The sequence below is a fragment of the Chiloscyllium punctatum genome, chromosome 2, assembly GCF_047496795.1.
Source record: "Chiloscyllium punctatum isolate Juve2018m chromosome 2, sChiPun1.3, whole genome shotgun sequence".
Taxonomy (NCBI): Eukaryota; Metazoa; Chordata; class Chondrichthyes; order Orectolobiformes; family Hemiscylliidae; genus Chiloscyllium; species Chiloscyllium punctatum.
Genome location: NC_092740.1, coordinates 156,429,321 through 156,452,955, shown reverse-complemented (window position 1 = coordinate 156,452,955; position 23,635 = coordinate 156,429,321). Strand labels below are relative to the sequence as shown.

The window sequence follows — 23,635 nt, the reverse complement described above, 5'->3', positions numbered from 1 at the left end:
CTGTGTGTTGAGAATTACAGGTATAATGTTAATCTAGTCCAACCAGTGGGAAAACTGACAGGATCATTACTAATGGAAAGCACCTCAGATATAAGGCAACATGTAGAGCATCCTGCATTTATTTTAATTTGAAACGTCCTTCTACACAACTGGATCAATATCTGCACAGAGTATAAGATGTGAACCGCTTTGGAAAATGGAATTTAAAAACAACATCGGTAGTTCCACTCTCGGTGAAGGAGTTTTTTGTGTTAACAATCCAGCTGTCCTAATTGGTGCAAACATGATCCTTGAATGTGTCCTTGTAGAAAACACCCAAAGATGGAAATATAAGCACTGGATCCCTTGGTATAATATCATGAATTTCATTTGCGCTGACAATGTATTCACTTTGACGATTATCCAGGACACATTTCAAAGCAAGCTTCTCAAGATCAGGTCAGCAGCTGCTCCCTGCTTTTAAGGCAGGACTCGTTCAGGGGCATTTTCTTCAGAATGAATTCCTTCTTTTTCCACTTACTCACCAGTTTTTCACTAACATTTAATTCCCTTGCTGCGGCATAATCATTTGCTGAGGGAAACATTTTATGACTTTTAGTTTAAAGCCAACTCATTCCTAATGGTTTGTCATTCACCATGCATAACCCATACCATGCTGGCCTATCTTAAATTCGAAAATCTCTTCTTTACAACGCAGCCCATTTTGCATGCTTGATCGCAACCATCAATTTCGAAGCTATGTGAAGCTTGTATTTCTGAAATGAAAAATTGAGGCTAACTCCTAATTCAAGTTGTAGTGTTTCCCAGCAGGAAACTGGTGTTGATGTACATGCAGAGTATAGCCCTAACCATGATGTTTAGTGCTGGGAACATCTTGCACATTCACTGTGCAAAATCTACAGTAACCTTCAGTGAGTTCACTGATCTGACTCCCACTGGGTGGGTTTGGGTATGATTACTCCCTGGCATTCATACTTGAGCTGCAGAGACCTCCTTTAAAGCAGGTAGTGGAAAGAATTGCGACTGGTCTGCATTGTTGTTTACAGAGGAACGCCTGTTAGGATACCTAACCAGCCATTTCCAAGCTTTAGAGCCTTTTTTTTAACCCTCAGTTGTCTAGAGACAGGGAAGGGGTTGACAGTGATTTGGAACACATCATTTCCTCCTTTTTCCTTTTTGAGATTGAATCATTTTTTTAGCTCAGATCGTTCTGTGAGTCCCTCCTCAATACAATTAGCAAACTGGGGAAAACCAGATTTTACCATTTCATGGACAATGTACCTCATTACTTCTCTAGTCTCATCGAGTTATAGTCATACAACATAGAAACAGACCCTTTGGTCCAACCAGTCTATGCTGAATATAATCCCAAAGTTAACTGGTCCCACCTGCCTGCACCTGGCCCATACTTCTCCAAGGAGAAAGTGAGGACTGCAGATGCTGGAGATCAGAGCTGAAAATGTGTTGCTGGAAAAGCACAGCAGGTCAGGCAGCATCCAAGGAGCAGGAGAATCGACGTTTCGGGCATGAAGAAGGGCTGATGTCTGAAACATCGATTCTCCTGCTCCTTGGATGTTGCCTGACCTGCTGCGTTTTTCCAGCAACACATTTTCAGCCATATTCCTCCAAACCTTTCCTATCCGTGTACTTAACCAAATGTCTTTTAAATGTACCCACAGCCATCACTTCCTCAGGAAGTTCATTCCACATGCATACACCCTCTGTGTAAAAGAATTGCCCCAAAAGATGCTATAATGGTACTAACCACTGTGTGTCACTAATACTGGAGGCTGCATAGAAGGTTTCCTTTGTGATACCAAGTACAACTTAAATTTTCTAAAACCTTTGGTCAGTGGGTCAGGTTTGTGTACAACTGATAGATTATCAGAACATTTGGGGCACAATCTTCCCAGGCACTGAATGGAATGGGTATGTGTGAAAATGGGAAGAGAAATAGAGTGGCACAGTGGCTCAGTGGTTAGCACTGCTGCTTCACAGCGTCAAGGTCCTAGGTTCGATTCCAGCCTCAGGCAACTGCCTGTGGAGTTTGCACATTCTCCCAGTGTCTGCGTGGGTTTCCTCCCACAGTCCAAAGATGTACAGGTCAGGTGAATTGGCCATGCTAAATTGCTCATAGTGTTAGGTGCATTAGTCAGAAGGAAATGGGTCTGGGTGGGTTACTCTTCAGAGGGGCGGTGTGGACTGGTTTCCACACTGTAGGAAATCTAATCTAATCTAAAAAAAATATAAATGTGTGAGATTGGTAATAGAGAGATTCCTGCCATCGAGAACAAAACATCTCATTTCCCAGCACCCATGTGCTGAATGGTGAGATGGGATTCTCACTCATGAGATGCAAGGGGTCTATTACATCATCTCACCTTATTAATATGCAGTTTCCCATTCTCCTACTGCCAGACAGTAAAGGAGACAGTGACAATTCCCATCATGTAAATCAGAACAGTAACCTGGCGACCCCAACTCATTGTTTGCTCCTATAAGATCACAAGATGGAGAAGCAGAAATAGGCTATTTGACCCATCGAGTCTACTCAATGAGATGATGGCTGATCTGATAATCCTCACCTTCATTTTCCTGCTTTTTCCCAATAACCCAAACACTTTCCTGATTGTAAATCTGATTATCATAGCTTTGAATGTACTTATTGATGTGCTTACTGACCCACTCTATAACAGCCCTCTGTGGTCATGGATTCCACATTTTCACCACCCTCTGAGAGAAAGGAATTACATCTCAACTTTATCTTCAATAGGCAACTCCTTACTCTAAGATTATGTCCTCTGATCCTAGACTGTCAAACAAGAGGAAACAGTATCTCTGCATCTACACTGTCAAGCCCCTAATAACCTGTACAGCTGCAACATGACCTCCCAACGCCTATACTCAATACTCTGACCAATAAAGGAAAGCATACCAAATGCCTTCTTCACTATCCTATCTACCTGCGAGTCCACTTTCAAGGAGCTATGAACCTGCACTCCAAGGTCTCTTTGTTCAGCGGCTGTACAGGACATTGGTTAGGCCACTGCTGGAATATTGTGTGCAATCCTGGTCTCCTTCCTATCGGAAAGATGTTGTGAAACTTGAAAGGATTCAGAAAAGGTTTACAAGGATGTTGCCAGGGTTGGAGGATCTGAGCTACAGGGAGAGGCTGAACAGGCTGGGGCTGTTTTCCCTGGAGCGTCTGAGGCTGAGGGGTGACCTTATAGAGGTTTACAAAATTATGAGGGGTATGGATAGGATAAATAGGCAAAGTCTTTTCCCTGGGGTCTGGGAGTCCAGAACTAGAGGGCATAAGTTTAGGGTGAGAAGGCAAAGATATAAAAGAGACCTAAGGGGCAACTTTTTCACACAGAGGGTGGTACGTGTATGGAATGAGCTGCCAGAGGATGTGGTGGAGGCTGGTACAGTTGCAACATTTAAGAGGCATTTGGATGGGTGTATGAATAGGAAGGGTTTGAAGGGATAGGGGACGGGTGCTGGCAGGTGGGACTAGATTGGGTTGGGATGTCTGGTTGGCATGGACGGGTTGGACCGAAGGGTCTGTTTACATGCTGTACATCTCTATGACTCTATGACTGTAAGAGTCATATCAACTTGAAACATTAATTTTCTTTCTCCTGACAGATTCTGCAAGTCCTGCTGAGTTTCTATAACAACTTGCTTTTTTCAGTTAAGGATAAGCTTTGAGATCTGTTTAAGAAAATAATGTAGATTCTACATTAAACGGAAATGTCTTTGAAATAAACAAACAAAGCAGCAAAATACTTGAGAGTTTTGGTGGATAGAGCATTAAAACCAAGAATGCTTACAGCTAGTGGAAAAACAAAATTTAAAAATTGCATGAACAGCTAAGGCTGTGACTTCTAAGCTAATGAGAAATACTGGCCCTTACCATGGGAGCAAACCGAGGTTTTACTTCTGGTCTAACAATCGTGCGTAATTTATATTTACAGGGATATTCATTGCAATTTTCCATCATCCAGCAATGAGCTCATGTAACAGTTGGGAAAGGTAAGGTTGCACAACCTAGTGCAGAATGGGTCTTAAGTCATTTTTCATCATTTTAATTGTTTGATTGAATTTGATCAGTACATAAGGTGATTATATTCTGCTGAAAAGTCAATAAAAACAGCCAATGTATGAAAAAAGTAACTCTGACATAGACAAAGAAACAACCAGAAGATTTTCCTTCAGTTCTGACAGAATTTCTAATGTAAGTATAAATATTTATATATATTTTTTAGAAACTTAGGAATTTTTAAAGAGTTGCATGGAATCCATTTTGAAGGCAACGATAGAAAATATTAAATCTCCAGGCAGGTATGAATTCCCCACGTTCACTGGAGAAATGTGGCGACAGTGAGTGGTACATTGTTTGCAGATTTGTGAAGTCCTATTTCGATGGTTCTCTTCTGACGTTATGTTAATCAATAAGTTAAACAGTGCTATATTCATTCTCAGTTCAGTCAAAGATGGATCCTGTTCCCACTATGCTGGTATATCTCCTTTCCTGCGAAGTGATCATATAGAGGGGATGTCTCTTGAACTTTTTTCTGAGACACTATTTATAACAGAAAGATGACACGGTTAAAAACATTGATTTGGGCAATATATTGCTTCTTGTATTTAAAGTATTTTAAAATATGCATTTTGTGAGGTCCCATTAAACAGGCAGAGCCTCAAAAGTCAGGATCTGTAAATAGGAAGCCCAAATCATTGCTGTTTAAAAAGACAGGATGTAATTTGTAAAAAAATAAGGCCATACTCATGTGTACAAACTTCATTAAACATCAAAAAAAACTTTTGCTTTCCAAATGTTGAGAGTTTGCATGAGGTTCCACTTTCAGTTTGGGTTTCACTCATTAAGAAATAATCGAACTTCTGATCCTCTAACTCATAGACAATTTAAAAGAAGGTAAGTTTTATCAAGAAATTGTCCTTTTTACATTTAATGTTCATTTTGTTGTATTTTGCTTCATACTTTAACTGAGTCATCCTCCATTTTCCCGATTTTTATTGTTTTCTTTCTTTACATTTTTAAAGAAAGAACTTGAATTGTAACACATTTAATGTCATAAGAATTCTCTCACACACTTCAAAGCAATGAATTTAAATCCCTGATATTTTATAGACAAATATTAGCAATTTGCATTCAGCAGAGTCCCACAGATAGGAATGAGACAATCAGATCTTGTTGCAATGGCTGTTGAATAAATACATGATTGTGTAAAACCATGGGCTTTGTTGTGGCATTATAGAAAAGGGGAGGAGATGGGTTTGGAACAGGCTACATCATAATCTAATCTAAAAAAAATTGTGATGAAGAACAGGAGAGGACAAGAAAATCAGGTGTAATGGCCCATAAAGTGTCTTGACCATCCTCTTCAATTCTTTGGGTTCTGTACATGGGCATAGCTCTTTTCTTCATCCTTAATGCTTTATCATGATGTTATTATGGATTTGTACTATTTTCTGCATGTTGACCAGCACCCAACATCTGGATTAAGACAAGCTGTTTTTATACAAATAAAGATTTTTCCATTGTAAATCCTCACGCTATTGCATTTTTCAAACCATCCGACAAGACATCCTGTCACATCAGAAATATGTGGTCCATAATCATTATCTAGAAGTTATAACCACTATGATTCTATAACCCTCCCTGTTTCCTCTTCAAAAGAACTCCAGCAAGTTAGTTAAACATGATCTCCCCTAATCAGCTCTCCTTTTTCCATGTGAAAATTAGTTCTATCCTGAATTATTGATGCTAATCTCCCCAGTGCAGATAACAGTTGCGCTTGTAACTCAATTGTAACTATGACTACTTTACAATGATGTGACTCCAGAAGCAGAGACTCCAATTTACAACATCAAAGTGAGCAGCATATTTCAGGAACACTGTTGTGAACAATGAGCTAATTTCTCTGTCATCATCAACACAGCTTCTCCTTTTCATAGCAAGCTATAGTATCATGGAATGATTCACCTCTGAACCAGGCCATTTGATCAATCATGCCATCCAATTAACCCTGCATTCTTTCAGCGATGTCTGATGAAGAGCTTATGCTCGAAACATCAATTTTCCTGCTCCTTGGATGCTGCCTGACCTGCTATGCTTTTCCAGTGCCACACTTTTTGACCCTTCCTCCACTGCTGGCAATGAAGAATAGTAATGGTCCTTTCAGTTGTGCTTGCAAAAGTAAATGAACATGTCCAAACCTTCACCTTCCTTCTGTTCACAATGTGACAGGTTAGAGTTTAATTATAACATGTCCCAAATGAGATATAACATGAATCTAAAAGGACCTTTCTGATTGTGCCTCTGCAATTCATTACAAATTAATGCAAAGGAAAGGATAGCTATTGTATCCGTTTCCTGTATGCTAGTCAATTGGAAATTTGATTTCTAATTTATCAAGGAGAACTCACTAGTGAGGAGCAAAAAGCTACATAAAATCAAACATGAAACTGCTAGATGATGCTGAAAACACATAAGGTGAGATATCTAATAAGAGAGTGTGACAGCAGGAAAGCACAGTCAATCTGTAGGCTGCTAGGTAACAGGAGCTAAATTAGATGATTATAGCATTAGAGACGTATGGAAATTTGGGGTGACAGAAACCCCACTGTGCAGTGACTCATTTTAGTAGAGAGAGCCAGGAGTAGCAAAATAAACTTAAGCTTATGGCTACAATTCCAAAAGAGGTGAAGGAGCAGAGAGACCTGGACGTTTGTGAGTACAAATCATTTACGTGGCAAGGCAAGTTGAAAAATAAAGCTGTTAATGAAGTATGCAGGATGCTGGGCTTTATAAACAGCAGTACAGAAGAGAAGAGCAAAGGAAATTATGATAAAGCTGGATGAAATATTGATATGGCCGCAACTAGACAGGCCATGCGACACTTTAGGAAAGTTGGTAGAGAGATTGCAGAAAACAGAATAGTTCTAGAGAGTGAAGAATTCCATGAATGAGGCCATTCCCTTTGGAAAGAGAAAATTAACAGGAAATTTGATAGAAGTGTTCAAGATAATGAGATGTCAGGCCACAGCTGATAGAGAGATATTGTTTCTCTCAAAGAATAGATCAATGTTGTTGGTTTGAGGTGATTCATGAAGTAGGAACAGTGGCATGAAGAAATTGTCGTCATACATCACATGTTTATGACTTGGAATGTTCCACCTGAAAGTACGGTGAAGACAGATTCAACTGAATAAAATTGGAAAGTGGGAAAGAAATTGCACAGCTTCAGGAACAAAAATAGAGAATTGGTCATTATTCATTCAGGAAGATAGCTTGGACACAGTAGATCAAAAAACCTCCTATTGTGCTGCAACATTTCTACAATTCAACAGTACTATGCAAAGTCTGAGATTTTGTCAACAAATTCAAAAAGCTATCTTGGTATTTGGCAAGGAAAGTAGTTGGTAGGAGGAATGACAAGTGACAGAGCGGTGTTTGATATTTTCCAGATTTGGGACTGCAATGTTCTTTCAAATTCAAAACATTTCTACTTTTGTCTGTGCAAAAGACTTTGCTCAGGACTGCTGGGACTGAAAACTTCAGCAGAATCCAACATTTATTGTTTTGGAGGCCATGATATAAAATAATACTTGGGTGTTGAGGTAAAAGTTCTTAAATTGCTCTATGAAAAAAAAGTAAATAAATCCATAGGCACTGTATTTGGAATAATGATTATATAAATGCAGTGTTTTGATTTCTGTGGAGAACTGTGAGAAAGAAGGGAACTAGTTAACCATAGAGTCATAGAGTCATAGAGATGTACAGCATGGAAACAGACCCTTCGGTCCAACCCGTCCATGCCGACCAGATATCCCAACCCAGTCTAGTCCCACCTGCCAGCACCTGGCCCATATCCCTCCAAACTCTTCCTATTCATATACCCATCCAAATGCCTCTTAAATACTGCAATTGTACCAGCCTCCACCACATCTTCTGGCATCTCATTCCATACACGTACCACCCTCTGCATGAAAAAGTTGCCCTTAGGTCTCTTTTATATCTTTCCCCTCTCACTCTAAATCTATGCCCTCTCGTTCTGGGCTCCCTGATCCCAGGGAAAAGACTTTGTCTATTTATCCTATCCATACCCCTCATAATTTTGTAAACCTCTATAAGGTCACCCCTCAGCCTCCAACGCTCCAGGGAAAACAGCCCCAGCCTGTTCAGCCTCTCCCTATAGCTCAGATCCTCCAACCCTCGCAACATTCTTGTAAATCTTTTCTGAACCGTTTCAAGTTTCACAACATATTTCCGATAGGAAGGAGACCAGAATCGCATGCAATATTCCAACAGTGGCCTAACCAATGTCCTGTACAGCCGCAATATGACCTCCCAACTCCTGTACTCAATACTCTGACCAATAAAGGAAAGCATACTAAATGCCTTCTTCACTATTCTATCTACCTGCGACTCCACTTTCAAGGAACTATGAACCTGCACTCCAAGGTCTCTTTGTTCAGCAACAGTCCCTAGGACCTTACCATTAAGTGTGTAAATCCTGCTATGATTTGCTTTCCCAAAATGCAGCACCTCGCATTTACCTGAATTAAACTCCATCTGCCACTTCTCAGCCCATTGGACCATCTGGTCCAGATCCTGTTGTAATCTGAGGTAACCCACTTTGCTGTCCACTACACCTCCAATTTTGGTGTCATCTGCAAGCTTACTAACTGTACCTCTTATGCTCACATCCAAATCATTTGTGCAAATGACAAAAAGTAGAGGACCCAGCACCGATCCTTGTGGCATTCCACTGGTCACTGGCCTCCAATCTGATAAACTACCCTCCACCACCACCCTCTGTCTTCAACCTTTGAGCCAGTTCTGTATCCAAATGGCTAGTTCTCCCTGTATTCCATGAGATCTAACCTTGCTCACCAGTCTCCCATGGGGAACCTTGTCGAACACCTTACTGAAGTCCATATAGATCACATTTACAGCTCTGCCCTCATCAATCTTCTTTGTTACTTCTTCAAAAAACTCAATCAAGTTTGTGAGACATGATTTCCCATGCACAAAGCCATGTTGACTATCCTGAATCAGTCCTTGCCTTTCCAAATACATGTACATCCTGTCCCTCAGGATTCCCTCCAACAACTTGCCCACCACCGAGGTCAGGCTCATAGGTCTATAGATAATAACCAGATAATAACTGCTCAAAAATGACATGATTCTCAGAACAATTGAAAATTCTCAATTTAAGAGATGAAATAGTTGGTTTCAACATTCCTTTTATGAGGAATAATTTTATTCCAAACCAATTTCTCCCAATAGGCATTGTGGGTCTACCTATGGCACTGCAGTGGTTAGAGAAGGCAGTTCACAATCACCTTCTCAAGGGGCAACTAGGAACGGGCAATAAATGCCCGTGTCCCACACCCCACGAGTGAACAAATAACAGAAAAGAAACTGACTGGCTGGGCCACTGGCAACAATTGAGGAAAATGAAAGACAAACGACAATTAACATTTTTTGGATAAAAGAAAGGAGCATCAGAAAAGAAGACATAAAGCAGGTAGAAGACATCAGAAATCTCAAGGGAAACTTAATAACGAAAACAAAGCTGGAGCAGAAGAGTAAGCCAAATACCATGACGTATCAAATAGCTTATGGCTAGCTAACCTCAGGCAGTCAATGAAACAGATGGTGCGAGCAATTAAGTGTCATCTACAGGCTGCAAAGCTAACAAAATGTTCATGTTCATCCTGATATGCAAAAAGGAACAGCCAAATATGGCAAAATCTGGCTTGATAGTTGCATCCTATTAGTACAACTTTTTAAATATTCAGATTAATAAGTTAAGAAGCCCCTGCATTGTAAGAGCAACAAAGCTTCCAAAATACTTCAGTGTCTATGGAGTGCTTTGGGGAGTAGTGGAAAATATTTCATAAATCTCAGAACTCCACAAAATGTCCACATCTTCATAAAGAGATAACGAATGTGAATTTACTTCAGAAAATGCTTTCCTTTACATTTGATTTCTTGGTGAAAATGATATTGCCAAGTCTACAACTTGTTTTCTCTTTGGCAGAGATGTCACCAATCCATGTCCGTACACCCACATAATGTTTCCGCTGGTCATATGAACCAGTTTTAGAAAACAATGGACCACAGTCATACCCTGAAATATCACACTTATTCTTTGCATTTTTAACAATTCCGTGGGAATGTTACTTTTATCTCTGAAGATTTTTTTCTTAGTTTCCAATCCACAGATTTCAGCAAAAACTCTCTGCTACAATGTGTTACAAACAGTGAACTTTGCAAGATGAAACTGTCTTTAAAATGTAGCCTTACTTTGTTGAGTATAAAGGGTTAGAAAAGGTTATAAGGCATAGGATTTATCGTCATTTCAATAGGAATAAGTTGATTAGGGATTGCATGTGGCAGCATGTTTGCCAACTTCCAGTCTTCCGGCACCTCACCTGTGACTATCAATGATACAAGTATCTCAGCAAGAGGCCCAGCAATCATGCCGTAACATGACTTCCCAACTCCCGTACTCTCAAGGGAGTGTTGCTGAACAAAGAGATCTTGGAGTGCAGGTTCATAGCTCCTTGCAAGTGGAGTCGCAGGTAGATAGGATAGTGAAGGTGGTGCTTGTATGCTCTTTTATTGGTCAAAGTATTGAGTACAGGAGTTGGGAGGTCATGTTGCGTCTGTACAGGACATTGGTTAGGCCACTGTTGAATATTGCGTCCAATTCTGGTCTCCTTCCTATCAGAAAGATGTTGTGAAACTTGAAAGGGTTCAGAAAAGATTTACAAGGATGTTGCCAGGGTTGGAGGATCTGAGCTACAGGGAGAGGCTGAATAGGCTGGGGCTGTTTTCCCTGGAGCATCGGAGGCTGAGGGGTGAACTTATAGAGGTGTACAAAATTATGGGGGGCATGGATAGGATAAATAGACAAAGTCTTTTCCCTGGGATCGGGGAGTCCAAAACTAGAGGGCATATGTTTAGGGTGAGAGGGGAAAGATATAAAAGAGACCTAAGGGGCAACGTTTTCACGCAGAGGGTGGTACGTGTATGGAATGAGCTGCCAGAAGATGTGGTGGAGGCTGGTACGATTGCAACATTTACGAGGCATTTGGATGGGTATATGAAAAGGAAGGGTTTGGAGGGATATGGGCCGGGTGCTGGCAGATGGAACGAGATTGGGTTGGAATATCTGGTCGGCATGGATGGGTTGGACTGAAGGGTCTGTTTCCATGCTGTACATCTCTATGACTGTAAGGTTGAGTGGTGACTTAATTGAAACATATAAGATAATCAGAGGGTTAGATAGGGGTTGACAGCGAGAGCCTCATGTAAATAAGTCTATAGGTTTTCTGGAATGCTATTTCTGAATTCTTCCATGATCATATTTTACTTTATATTCTCAGTTTTGTTTCTGTGGCTTAAGTGTTGTAAGTTATTGATCCCACACAATAACTAAACTTCACTTCCTTAGCTGCCTTGGAAGAATCTATACTCACACAGCCAGAGAATTATTTCAGGCCTTTGGATTACTCGGGATAAGCACAAACCCCTACTGCCCTAGTATGCAAAATGAAAAGGTGCTGCAAATCACAGTAATCTTCAAGAGCATATGTTCAAACAGTACATTTGGTATTAAAAGCAAATTTGATCTCTTTCATCCACCCATGTGAAACTGAGTACATGAAGTAAAAACAAAATCAGTTCAAAATGGATTAGTATTCCTGCTTAATGTAGGTTTAGCTAACATCGCTACATAAACTGAAATGCAATCTCTGTCCCATTTTATGTGTTGATTTCTATTATTTGGTGATGAATTTGAATTTTTTTAAAACAACAAAGAACAGTAGGTGTTGGAAATATGAAACACAAACAGAAATTGCCGGGGGAACTCAGTAGGTCTGAGGAAGGGCCTCTGGACCTGAAACATTAACTCTGCTTTCTGTCTCCACAGATGCTGCCACACTGCTAAGTTTCTCCAGCATTTCTGTTTTTATATATTTTTTCATATGTATTTGTTCAGGGGATCTGTGGCTAGGGCAGAATTTATTGTCCTTGAAAAGTTAGGGGCTAACTACCTTCTTGACCACAATTGTCCAAGTGCAGTAGGTATTCCCAGTGTGGTTAGGAAGGGAGCTCCACAATATTGACCCAGCAGCAATGAAGGAATGGTTACATAGGTCCAACTTAGGATGGTGGATGGCTTGAAGGGGAGTCTAGAAGTTGTTATGTTCCCATACATTTTCTGTGCTTGTCCTTTAAAGTGGTAGAGCCGCATGTTTTCTTTTTATAGAATCCCTACAGTATGGAAACAGGCCATTTGGCCCAACAAATCCACACCGACCTTCTGAAGAGTACCCTACCCAGACACATTCTCCTACATTTCCCCTGACTAAAGCGTCTAACCAACACATCCCTGGATACCATGGGCAATCTTAAGACTGTGAAAGGAAACCGGAGCACTCAGAGGAAACCAGTGCAGAAATAGGGAGAATATGCAAACTCCACACAGATAGTCACCCGAGGCTAGAATTGAGCCTGGTGCTGTGAGGCAGCAATGCTAACCACTGAGCCACCATACCAGGTAGGTGCTGTGGAAGAAGCCTTGGAGAGATGATGTAGTGCGTTTTATGGATGTGATAATGCACTCTGATCCTAGTTTCCCACAAGCTGAAACAACCTCTCAGCATCTACACTTCAGGAATCTTATGTTTCAATCAGGCCCATCCTAGAATCCTCTTTCCTCATTGGGATATATCTCTATTGCAAGCCGTACAATGTTTTCTTAAATGTCTGTCATCATTCCTGGAATATCTTTTCTGCTAAACTCCTTTAAAAATCTATTCTACCCAACACAGTTCTCATTCCTTTATGACTACACATATGTAAGCTTAGCATATTTGTTTATCACATTCAACTGTGCATCGATGATGGATGTAGTAAATGATTAAGGTCATAGAGTCATAGAGATGTACAGCACGGAAACAAACCCTTCAGTCCATCTCGTCCATGCCGACCAGATATCCCAACCCAATCTCGTCCCACCTGCCAGCACCCGGCCCATATCCCTCCAAACCCTTCCTATTCATATACCCACCCAAGTGCCTCTTAAATGTTGCAATTGTACCAGCCTCCGCTGCTTCCTCTAGCAGCTCATTCCATACACGTACCAGATGGATGGCAAGCCAATTAATGTTCTCAACTGTGTCAAACTTCTCGTGTATTGTTGGAGCCGCACTCATCCAAGTGAAGGGAAAGTATTCCATCACAATCCTCAATTGTACCTTGTAGTTGGTGGATCGGCATTGAGGAATCAAGAGTTGAGTTATGTGCCACAGAAAAATCCTAGCCTCTGACTTGCTCTTGTAGCTACAGTATTGGTATGGCATTAATGTAAATTTATCACAGTTTTAGCTTATTTCACGATTCAATGCTAAGTACAGTAGAATTTAAAGTAAGCAAGAAATAAGCATGCAAGATCAAACACAAAGTGTTTTTGAAAATATGCTTCCACGCTCATTTACTAACTTTGATAGAGATATAAATTTTGTTACATGTTTTATATAATGAAAATTATTGAGAATTAATCATTCGCTTTAACATTATCTGAAGTGATTTACCTCCTTCTCTAGTGTTCTTACTTTTCCCTTTGCTTCTTGAAGTTCACTTTCTACTTCAGATGAATCTGAAATTGAACCAATCTGTGTGAAGTTTCCATCTTGTATCTAAAAAAAATAAACACATGATCATTTCTACATCACAACCGACAGCACTCATCAAGATGATGCTATCACTACAAAGATTTCTCTATTAATGTGTCTCAGTTGTGTAAAGAAAATCTAAATCTTTATTTTGCATAACTGCATTTAGTCTAATTTAGTTTGTAGTTGACGTTAAACTGAAACCTACAGTTTAAATTTTGCCAATCTTGAGCCCCACCCAGCCCCAACAAGGATTCCAGGGAATAAAAAACCAGCTAAGGCTCTAGACTCAGAGAGACTTTTTACACTGAAAGCATTAAAGGTAAAGTCATCATAGTCCCATTTTCTCAACAGAGAGAGAGGTGACTCTGGTGATGACTTTAACCTGAGGGTTACCATGCCTCAGGTGAGTGGCAAGATTGAGAAGGAGACCACTTCATGGTGACATTAGCCAGTACAGGAATGGGACCTATACTGTTGTGGTCAACTCTGCATTGTAAACAAACTGTCCAGCCAACGGAGCTAACATCCAAACACCCAACAGTCACAAGGTTCTTGAAAGCTGTGTGGTCTGCAGGGTCCATGGCATTGGGGTACAGGGGTTTTGAGTGGAAGGAGAAATAGGAATAGTGTTGGCCGTATCATAGAAAGAAGCCATTCAGCCCATCAAGTCTGCACTGACCCTCTGAAGAGCAGTGCTGGGGCTAGTGACTAGGGGACAAATCTAGTTATGGGAATCAATTCTGTTCGCTGCAGCCATCAGCATGAGTCCCAAAGGCTGAGTTGCCTGTTTTATGCCAGTCAGGGAATCCCCTCAGGATTGGAGAGGAACCTGGGAATGGGAAGGGATCCAGTTGTTGTCATCCACGTTGGCACCAGTGATAGGACTAGAAAAGGTATTCTGCTGAAAGAATTTTAACAGTTAAGAATTAAATTAGGAAGCAAAACCTCCAAGAAACTAATTTTGAGTTTGCTAAATAAGCTACGGTTAAACTACCATAACATAAATAAAGTCAAGGCATTGAATGAATAACCTAAGCAGCAAATAGGGTCAAAGGTGTAAAAATGGTAAGAAGGTAAAATTATTCAGAAGAAACCATGTGAATGAAGGGCACAAATAGGAGGTCAATGGGTATGATCTTGTAGCCATTACATAGACATGGTTACAAAGACAACTAAATACTTAAATCTATTTGGGTGGAGCTAAGAAATAACCAGGGAAGAAAATATTGTTGGGATTAGTCCATAGGCCCGACAATAGCTATACTGTAGAAAGAGAATAAATAATAAGGGCATGTAAAAAGGGCAGTATGTTAATCAAGGATGATTTATTTTTCACATCAGTTGGAAGAAACAAATTGGCAGGGGTAACCATGAAGAAGAATTCATCGCGTATATTCAGGGCAGTTTCCTACAACAAAATATTGGGGATCCAATCGGGGTCAGGTTATTTTGGGGCTGGTATTGTGTAATGGGGCAGGTTTAATAAATTATCTCAAAGAGAAAGGTCCCCTTGGAAACAATAAACATAATGTGGTAACATTTATCATTCAGTTTGGTGATAAACTTGGGTCAGCAACAACTATGCTAAACCTAAATGTGTCTAATTATAAAGGAATAAGAACCTTATTGGGTGAAATGGACTTGGAGTTGATATCCCAACTCCTAACCTCAGTGGTCTGAACAATGAAGGTTGGCATTCCAAACGTCTTCTTCACCATTTTGTCTGTCTGTGACACAACTTTCAATCAAATATATACCAGAACCTCTAGGTCTCTCTGATCTACAAGACTATCCAGGGCTCTACCATTAACTGTATAAGGCTTGGCCTTGTTCATTGTACCAAAGTGTGACACCTTGCATTTATTAAATTTGGACTCCAATTGTCTTTCTTTGGCTAATTGGCCCAATTAACCCAATTGATCAAGATCCCTTTGTATCTTAGATAATCTTTTTCACTGTCTACTATACCTCCAATTTTAATGTCATCCACAAACTTACTAACCATGCTTCCTATATTCTCATCCAAACTGTTTATAACAAACAATAGCGGATCCAGCTCTGATCTCTCTCTCTGCACCTGCTCTGCGACTGTAGCACTATCTTCTGCGTTCTGTTCTGCTACCCTGATGCACTTTGTATAGTATGATCTGCCTGTATAGCACACAAAACAATACGTTTCACTGCATGTCAGTACACGTGACAGCAATAAATTAATCAATCAATCAGAACATCACTGGTCATAGGCCTCCTGTCCAAAAAACAACTTCCACCACTGCGCTTTGTATCCTACATTCAAGCCAATTTTGTATCAAATAGGCAAGCTCACCCTGACAACGTCTACTGCTTTACCCTCATCAATCTTTTTGGTTACTCCTCAAAAACCTCAATTAAATTTGTGAGACACAATTTCCCACGCAGAAAGCCATGCTGACTATCCTTCATCTGTCCTTGCCTCGCCAAATGTATGTAAATCCTATCTCTCAGAATCCCCTCCAATAACTTACCCAATGCTGATGTCAGACTCACAGGTCTATACTTCCCAGGCTTCTCCTTACAGCCTTTCTTAAATAAAGGCATTACATTAGCCACCCTCCAGTCCTCTGGCATCTCATCCATGTCTATAGGGTGATACAAACATCCCTGCTAGAAATTAGCTGCATATTACAAGAGAAGTTGAATACAAAAATAGGGAGATTATCTGCTTCAGTTAAACAAGGTGCTGGTGAGTCCACATCTGCAGAACAGTGTCCAGAACTGGTCTCCTTATTTAAGGATGAAAGCAGTTCATAGAGACATCCCAGACATCTAGAATGTACAAGGTGTAATGAGACAAAGTTAAATAGGCTAGGCTTGCATCTGCTAGAGTTAGAAAGAGTAACAGCAATTTGATTGAAACATGTGCAATCTCCAGGAATCTTTACAGGGTGGACGTGAGATAAACACTTCTCCCTGTGGGACAATCTGGAACTGGGTCACAGTTTTACATCACAGAAGGGCATGTGCCTTTGAAACCCTCTTTCTCAAAATACTGAGAAATAATGTTATTACGATTATTAAAATAATGTTTTAAAGATATTTTTGGATATTAAGAAGACTGAAGTTATTGGCAGGAGCGGGTGGTAGGTGATGATGTGGAGTTATCAGGTCAGCCATAACCTTATGAATGATGGAGGAGGCTCAGGAGCTGAATAACCTACTGTTATTCCTAATTTGTATGTTGGTATCTTCCTCTTTGCTAGTTAATGACTTTGCTCAGTAGAGAGATTTTCCCCTAATTCCCATTGGGTAAGTTTATTAGGGATCCTTGATGCCATACTCAATCAAATGCTGCCTTAATATCATGGACTGTCACTCCAGCTCATTTTGTTTGCAAATACAATTAATGATTCTCTCAGATGAGTGGCAGTTTCTAAGTATCAAAACTGGTTTAATAGTCCAATTCAAAATTGGTCTTCGTTGAACTTGGAATGCCAATAGTTAGCCTGGCAGATTGCACCTTTAGATTTGTTGATTAATAGAATACAGCAAAGATGGACCAAAAAATGATAAGGGAATATAGAATAGAATACAAATGTAATTTAGGAAAAAAAAATATAAAAACATACAGTAAAATATTCTATAGGCACATAAAATGCTAACATATAACTAAAACGAATGTGACTCTGACAGGGTCAATTTATAATCATAGAATCATGGAACAGAATTATACAATTCCCACTGTGTAGAAAGAGACCATTCAGCCCTCTGAGTCTGAATCGACCTTCTGAAGAGCATTCTACAGAATGCCAGCCCCTTTTCTATCCCCCATAACCCTGCATTGCCTATGGCTAACCCACCTAGCCTGTACATGCCTAGAAACTATAGACAATTAAGCATGGTGAAACCATTCTAACCTGCGTATCTTTGGAATATGGGAGAAAACTGGGGGACCTGGAGGAAACCCATGCAGACACGGGAAGAATGTGCAAACTCCAAACAGACAGTTGCCCAAGGGTGGAATCGAAACTGGGTCCCTGGCACTGCATGGCAGCATAATGGGTAATAAATAAGAAATGACAGAGAAGCTAAATCATTACTTTGTGTCTGTTTTCACTGAGGAGGATACCAAAAATCTCTCAAAATTAAAGATCCAAATAACTAGGGCAAATGAGGTGCAGAAGGAAATTAGCATCAATAAGATGACTGAACTGGAGAAATTAATAAAACTGAATATATCAGCATGAACTAATGATCTATATCAAAGAAACCACTAGAGATAGTAGCTGTATTGGTGTTTATCTTCCAAAACTCTATAGTTTCCGGAATGTTTCCCCTTGATTAGAAAGTAACAAATGTGACCTATGGGAGCAAGAGAGAAAACGACAAATGCAGACCAGTTAGCCTTAAATCAGCAATAGGAAACTGGCTACAAACTATTATAAAGAATAAGATATATAGACACCTGATTGATAATGACTTGATTGGGCAAAGTTGTATGGATTTGTGAATGGAAATCCTGTTTGATTAACTTGAGAGTTTGTTTTGAAATGTTATGAACAAATTTGATAAAGGAGAACCAATTGATACAGTATATTTAGATTTTCAGATAACTTTTGATAATATCCACCATAGGAGGCTGGTTAGGAACATTAAAACAATATTTCTTAAATGGCAGGTTGGATACTGTGTAGATGTGCAAAGGGATTAAGATGTCCTTGTCGATGAGTCAATAAAGGTCAAGGCTCCCCATGGGAGACTGGTTAGCTAGGTTAGATCTCACAAAATACAGGGAGAACTAGCTATTTGGATACAGAACTGGCTCAAAGGTAGAAGACAGAGGGTGGTGGTGGAGGGTTGTTTTTCAGACTGGAGGCCTGTGACCAGTGGAATGCCACAAGGATCGGTGCTGGGCCCTCTACTTTTTGTAATTTACATAAATGATTTGGATGTGAGCATAAGTGGTACAGTCAGTAAGTTTGCAGATGACACCAAAATTGGAGGTGTAGTGGATAGCGAAGAGTGTTACCTCAGATTACAACAGGATCTGGACCAGATCGGCCAATGGGCTGAGAAGTGGCAGATGGAGTTTAATTCAGGTAAATGCGAGGTGCTGTATTTTGGGAAAGCAAACCTTAGCAGGACTTATACACTTAATGGTAAGGTCCTAGGGAGTGTTGCTGAACAAAGAGACCTTGGAATGCAGGTTCATAGCTCCTTGAAAGTGGAGTCGCAGGTAGATAGAATAGTGAAGAAGGCATTTGGTATGTGTTCCTTTATTGGTCAGTGTATTGAGTACAGGAGTCGGGAGGTCATGTAGTCTAGGTAGCTCTGGGAGTCGGTCGGTTTATAGTAAATGTCCGTGTTGATTTGCTCACCCGAGATAGAAATGGAGAGGTCTAGGAAGGGGAGGGAGGAGTCTGAGACGGTCCAGGTAAATTTGTGGTCGGGGTGGAAGGTGTTAGTAAAGTGGATGAACAGTTCAACCTCCTCGTGGGAGCACGAGGCAGCGCCGATACAGTCATCAATGTAGCGGAGGAAAAGGTGGGGGGTGGTGCCAGTGTCGCTGCGGAAGATGGACTGTTCCACATATCCTACGAAGAGGCAGGCATAGGTGGGGCCCATGTGGGTGCCCATGGCTACTCCTTTGGTTTAGAGGAAGTGGGAGGATTGGAAAGAGAAGTTGTTCAGAGCGAGGACCAGTTCAGTCCTACCCTTGGCCCTGTATTATTTCTAATGACACACTGACCTGTAGCGACATCATCAAATAACAGAATCTATACATATGCATGATACCGAGTCATTCAGGACTAATTGCACACCTCCTTATGACACGTCCATTGTTTCACTATTTGAGGCACCACTTGTCTGATGCCTGATATTTGATAGGCAGCAATTTCCCGCAGACAAATATTGGCTTTCCTTTCCATCACAATCTCCTTTCTTTCCCATTAATTCTGTCACTTTTCCTGGCAATTGTTCAAAGCTGAACCAGAACATCTGTAAGAGCAAATTACTGCAGATGTTGGAGTCTGTACTGAAGACAACAAATGCTGGTGATCACAGCGGGTTAAAGAGCATCCATGGAGAGAGAGCAAGCTAACATTTCCAGTATAGATGATATCAACTCTGATGAAGAGTCATCGAGACTTGAAATGTTAAACTGACTTTCTCTCCATGGATGTTGGCTGACCCCCTGTGATCTAGAATATCAGGAACCTTGGTGTCGTGTTTGACATGGGGATAATATTCAAATCACATCTGTTCCATTGTCAACACTGCCTTCTATCACATTACTTGATTCTGACCCAGTCTCAGTTTATTTGCTGCTGGAGCCCTCCTCCATGCTTTTCTGGGTTTGACCACTCCAATATTGTCCTGGCTAGTTTCCCATTGTCCATGCCATGTCCTCTTGTGCAAAACACAAGCCTATCCTTCCTTTAACTCCGAACAACTGTCATCCCTGTACCTGCTAAATTGCACTGACCAGTAATCTGACAACACCTCAATATCATAATCCCTGTTCTCGTTTTAAATCATAGGATCCCCACAGTGCAGAAAGAGGCCATTCAGCCCATCGGTTTAATCACTGAACCTCCAATGGACACCCACATAGACCCAACTCCCACGCTATCTCCATAACCCCACATTTCTCATGGATAATCCCCCTAACTTGGACACCATGGACAATTTAGCATGGTGAATCCACACAATCTGCACAGCTTTGGATGTGGGAAGCAACTATGGTACACGGAGGAAACTCACTGGGAGAATGTACAAACTCCACACACCTATCCAAGGCTGGAAATGAACCTGGGTCCATGGCACTGAAAGACAGCAGTGCTAGCCACTGAGCCTCCAGGCTTTCACCCCTCCCTTACATTGTAATTTCCCCCACCTTACAAACATCTGAGATCATTGCACTCCAATTTTGAAAATTTGGACAGCACTGATCTTAATTGGTCCACCAATGGTGACAGCACCTTCAGATGTCTGGGCGCAAACCTCTGGAATTCTCTCCACATCCTTGTGTACCTTCCTACCTGTCCTTATGATGTTTGATTAGATTCCCTACAGTGTGGAAACAGGCCCTTCGGTCCAACAACTCCACAACGACCCTCTGAACAGTAACCCACCCAGACCCATTTCCCTCTGACTAATGCACCTAACACTATGGGCAATTTAGCAAGGCCAATTCACCTGACCTGTACATCCTTGGACTGTGGGAGGAAGCCGGAGCACCTGAAGGAAACCCACTCAGACACGAGGAGAATGTGCAAATTCCACACGGACAGTCGCTCGAGGCTGGAATCAAACCTGGGACCCTGGTGCTGTGAGGCAGCCGTGCTAACCACTGAGCCACCGTGTCACCCCCACAGATTTCTTAAAATCTCTTTTTGATCTGGAGTTTCCTTCTGTGACCCAATGTCACTTTGTTTTTAAAAGTTTGCGACATTCTTAAGCACCTTGTGATGTTTGCTACATTAAGGTGCTATATAAATGCACAATGTTGTTTATTCTCCTTCACCATAACACAATTGACTGAAACTATCATATTTGATTTGATTTATTACTGTCACATATGCTAAGATACAGTTAAAAGTGTTGTCTTATGTTCTACCAGACAAATCATACCATGCATAAATACATCAGGGTAATAGAACAGAGTGCAGAATATAGTGTTACAGCTACAGAGAAGGTGCAGAGAAAGAACATCTCAAGTGAATGAGAGTTACATTCATAATCTGATAACAGCGGGGAAGAAGCTGTTCTTAAATCTGTCAGTATAGGTGCAATTGTTCCGTAAAACTATCTTCTTGAACCAATTGTTGTGGAGGGTGGTGACTCTGTGGAACTCATTGTCTTAGAGGACTGTGGAGGCCAAGTCACTGAGTGTATTAAGATTGAGGCAGACAGGTTCAGGATTAGTAAGAGGGTGAAAGGCTACAAGGAGAAGGCAGGAGAGTGGGATTGAGAAACCTTTGTCCTACTCGAATGACAGAAACAAAAAAAAACTGCAGATGCTGGAATTCATGGTAGACTGGCAGGAGGCTGGGAGAACACAGCAAGCCAGGCAGCATCAGGAGGGACAGGCAGGAGGCTGGGGGAACACAGCAAGGCAGGCAGCATCAGGAGGGACAGGCAGGAGGCTGGAGGAACACAGCAAGGCAGGCAGCATCAGGAGGGACAGGCAGGAGGCTGGGAGAACACAGCAAGGCAGGCAGCATCAGGAGGGACAGGCAGGAGGCTGGGAGAACACAGCAAGGCAGGCAGCATCAGGAGGGACAGGCAGGAGGCTGGGGGAACACAGCAAGGCAGGCAGCATCAGGAGGGACAGGCAGGAGGCTGGGAGATCACAGCAAGGCAGGCAGCATCAGGAGGGACAGGCAGGAGGATGGGAGAACACAGCAAGGCAGGCAGCATCAGGAGGGACAGGCAGGAGGCTGGGAGAACACAGCAAGGCAGGCAGCATCAGGAGGGACAGGCAGGAGGCTGGGGGAACACAGCAAGGCAGGCAGCATCAGGAGGGACAAGCAGGAGGCTGGGAGAACACAGCAAGGCAGGCAGCATCAGGAGGGACAGGCAGGAGGCTGGGAGATCACAGCAAGGCAGGCAGCATCAGGAGGGACAGGCAGGAGGCTGGGAGAACACAGCAAGGCAGGCAGCATCAGGAGGGACAGGCAGGAGGCTGGGAGAACACAGCAAGGCAGGCAGCATCAGGAGGGACAGGCAGGAGGCTGGGAGATCACAGCAAGGCAGGCAGCATCAGGAGGGACAGGCAGGAGGCTGGGGGAACACAGCAAGGCAGGCAGCATCAGGAGGGACAGGCAGGAGGCTGGAGGAACACAGCAAGGCAGGCAGCATCAGGAGTTGGAGAAGTCTACGTTTCAGTTGTAACCCTTCTTCAGGACTGGGGGGTGGGTATACGGAGAGCTGTCGATAAAGGGGGTGGCGGGGGCAGGGTGGTGAGGTCGGGATAGGTGGGGACAGGAATGACAGAGCACACTCCCCCTTCCCCCACCCTACCTTCAGCACATAAATCAACATTTTCCTAGCTGCCGTCAGCTCTGAGGAAGGGTCACCGAACTCGAAATGCTAACTCTGATATCTCTGCATACTTGCTGAGCTTTCCCAGCAACCTCTGTTTTTGTTTGGGTGAGAGCGGACTCGACGGGCCGAATGGCCTAATTCCGCTTCTCCACCGGCCAGTTGTACGGAACCAAAAAAAAAGTTGATATCCTCACCAAGTCGTCAATGTAATTTGGAGCTCCCTTTGTACAGCTGTTAGCTTGTGCTATTCTGTAAATAGGAGAGGAAATGCGTTAGCAACCATTCTTCCTTAATTGTGCAGAACAACTTTGCGAACGGCGTTAAACACAACGTAGACAGAGACTGGTGGCGAGCAGCCCCCAATTCACGCATCAAAAGACCACTCGGTGAGGGTGAGGTGTGGATGCGGTACCTGGGGGCTTTCCGCAGGTGAGCAGTGTCTGGCCCTGGTTTGTTGAGGTTGGGTTTCACTGATATCATTCTAACATTGGCACTAGCTGCATGACCCATACCCCAGGGAGAGAGGTCCCTGCTGTAGGTCTGAACCGCTTCTCCCGCGCCGGGGGTGGGGGGGGCTTCCCTTGTTTATTGATACAGCGGCGTTGCTAAGCAACATCATTGTAAAGCTACAATCGATGGGCGGTGAGGCTGCCCTCCTGGGACACAGAAACATTACCCCCTTTTCCCGCTGTTGGCTCAGTATTCTGGCAGGAGGAGCTTCCGAGTGGCTCCTGTACTTCCTTGCACTGATGGAAGTTCCTTTGTTGTTGTGGTTCTGTTCGCCGAGCTGGGAATTTGTGTTGCAAATTCCCTTGGCATAACTTCAAACAATATACATTAAAGAAAGCAAGCAGTACATCACCCAGCCTCTCAGCAGCACCCT

General features: G+C 42.1%; 1 protein-coding gene across 1 annotated transcript in view; it reads right to left on the bottom strand.

Annotated features, from left to right (window-relative positions):
- Positions 1-23,262, bottom strand: part of LOC140493578 (coiled-coil domain-containing protein 192-like) — a 70,489-nt gene extending 47,227 nt beyond the window's left edge. Inside the window, exons 1-3 of the mRNA XM_072592159.1 lie at positions 23,165-23,262; positions 22,947-23,001; positions 13,642-13,746 (exon numbers count right to left, since the gene is read on the bottom strand). Of these exons, the coding sequence (XP_072448260.1) occupies positions 13,642-13,746; positions 22,947-23,001; positions 23,165-23,262 (258 nt within the window). The remainder of the gene's footprint in view (positions 1-13,641; positions 13,747-22,946; positions 23,002-23,164) is intronic.
- Between the last annotated feature and the right edge of the window lie 373 nt (positions 23,263-23,635).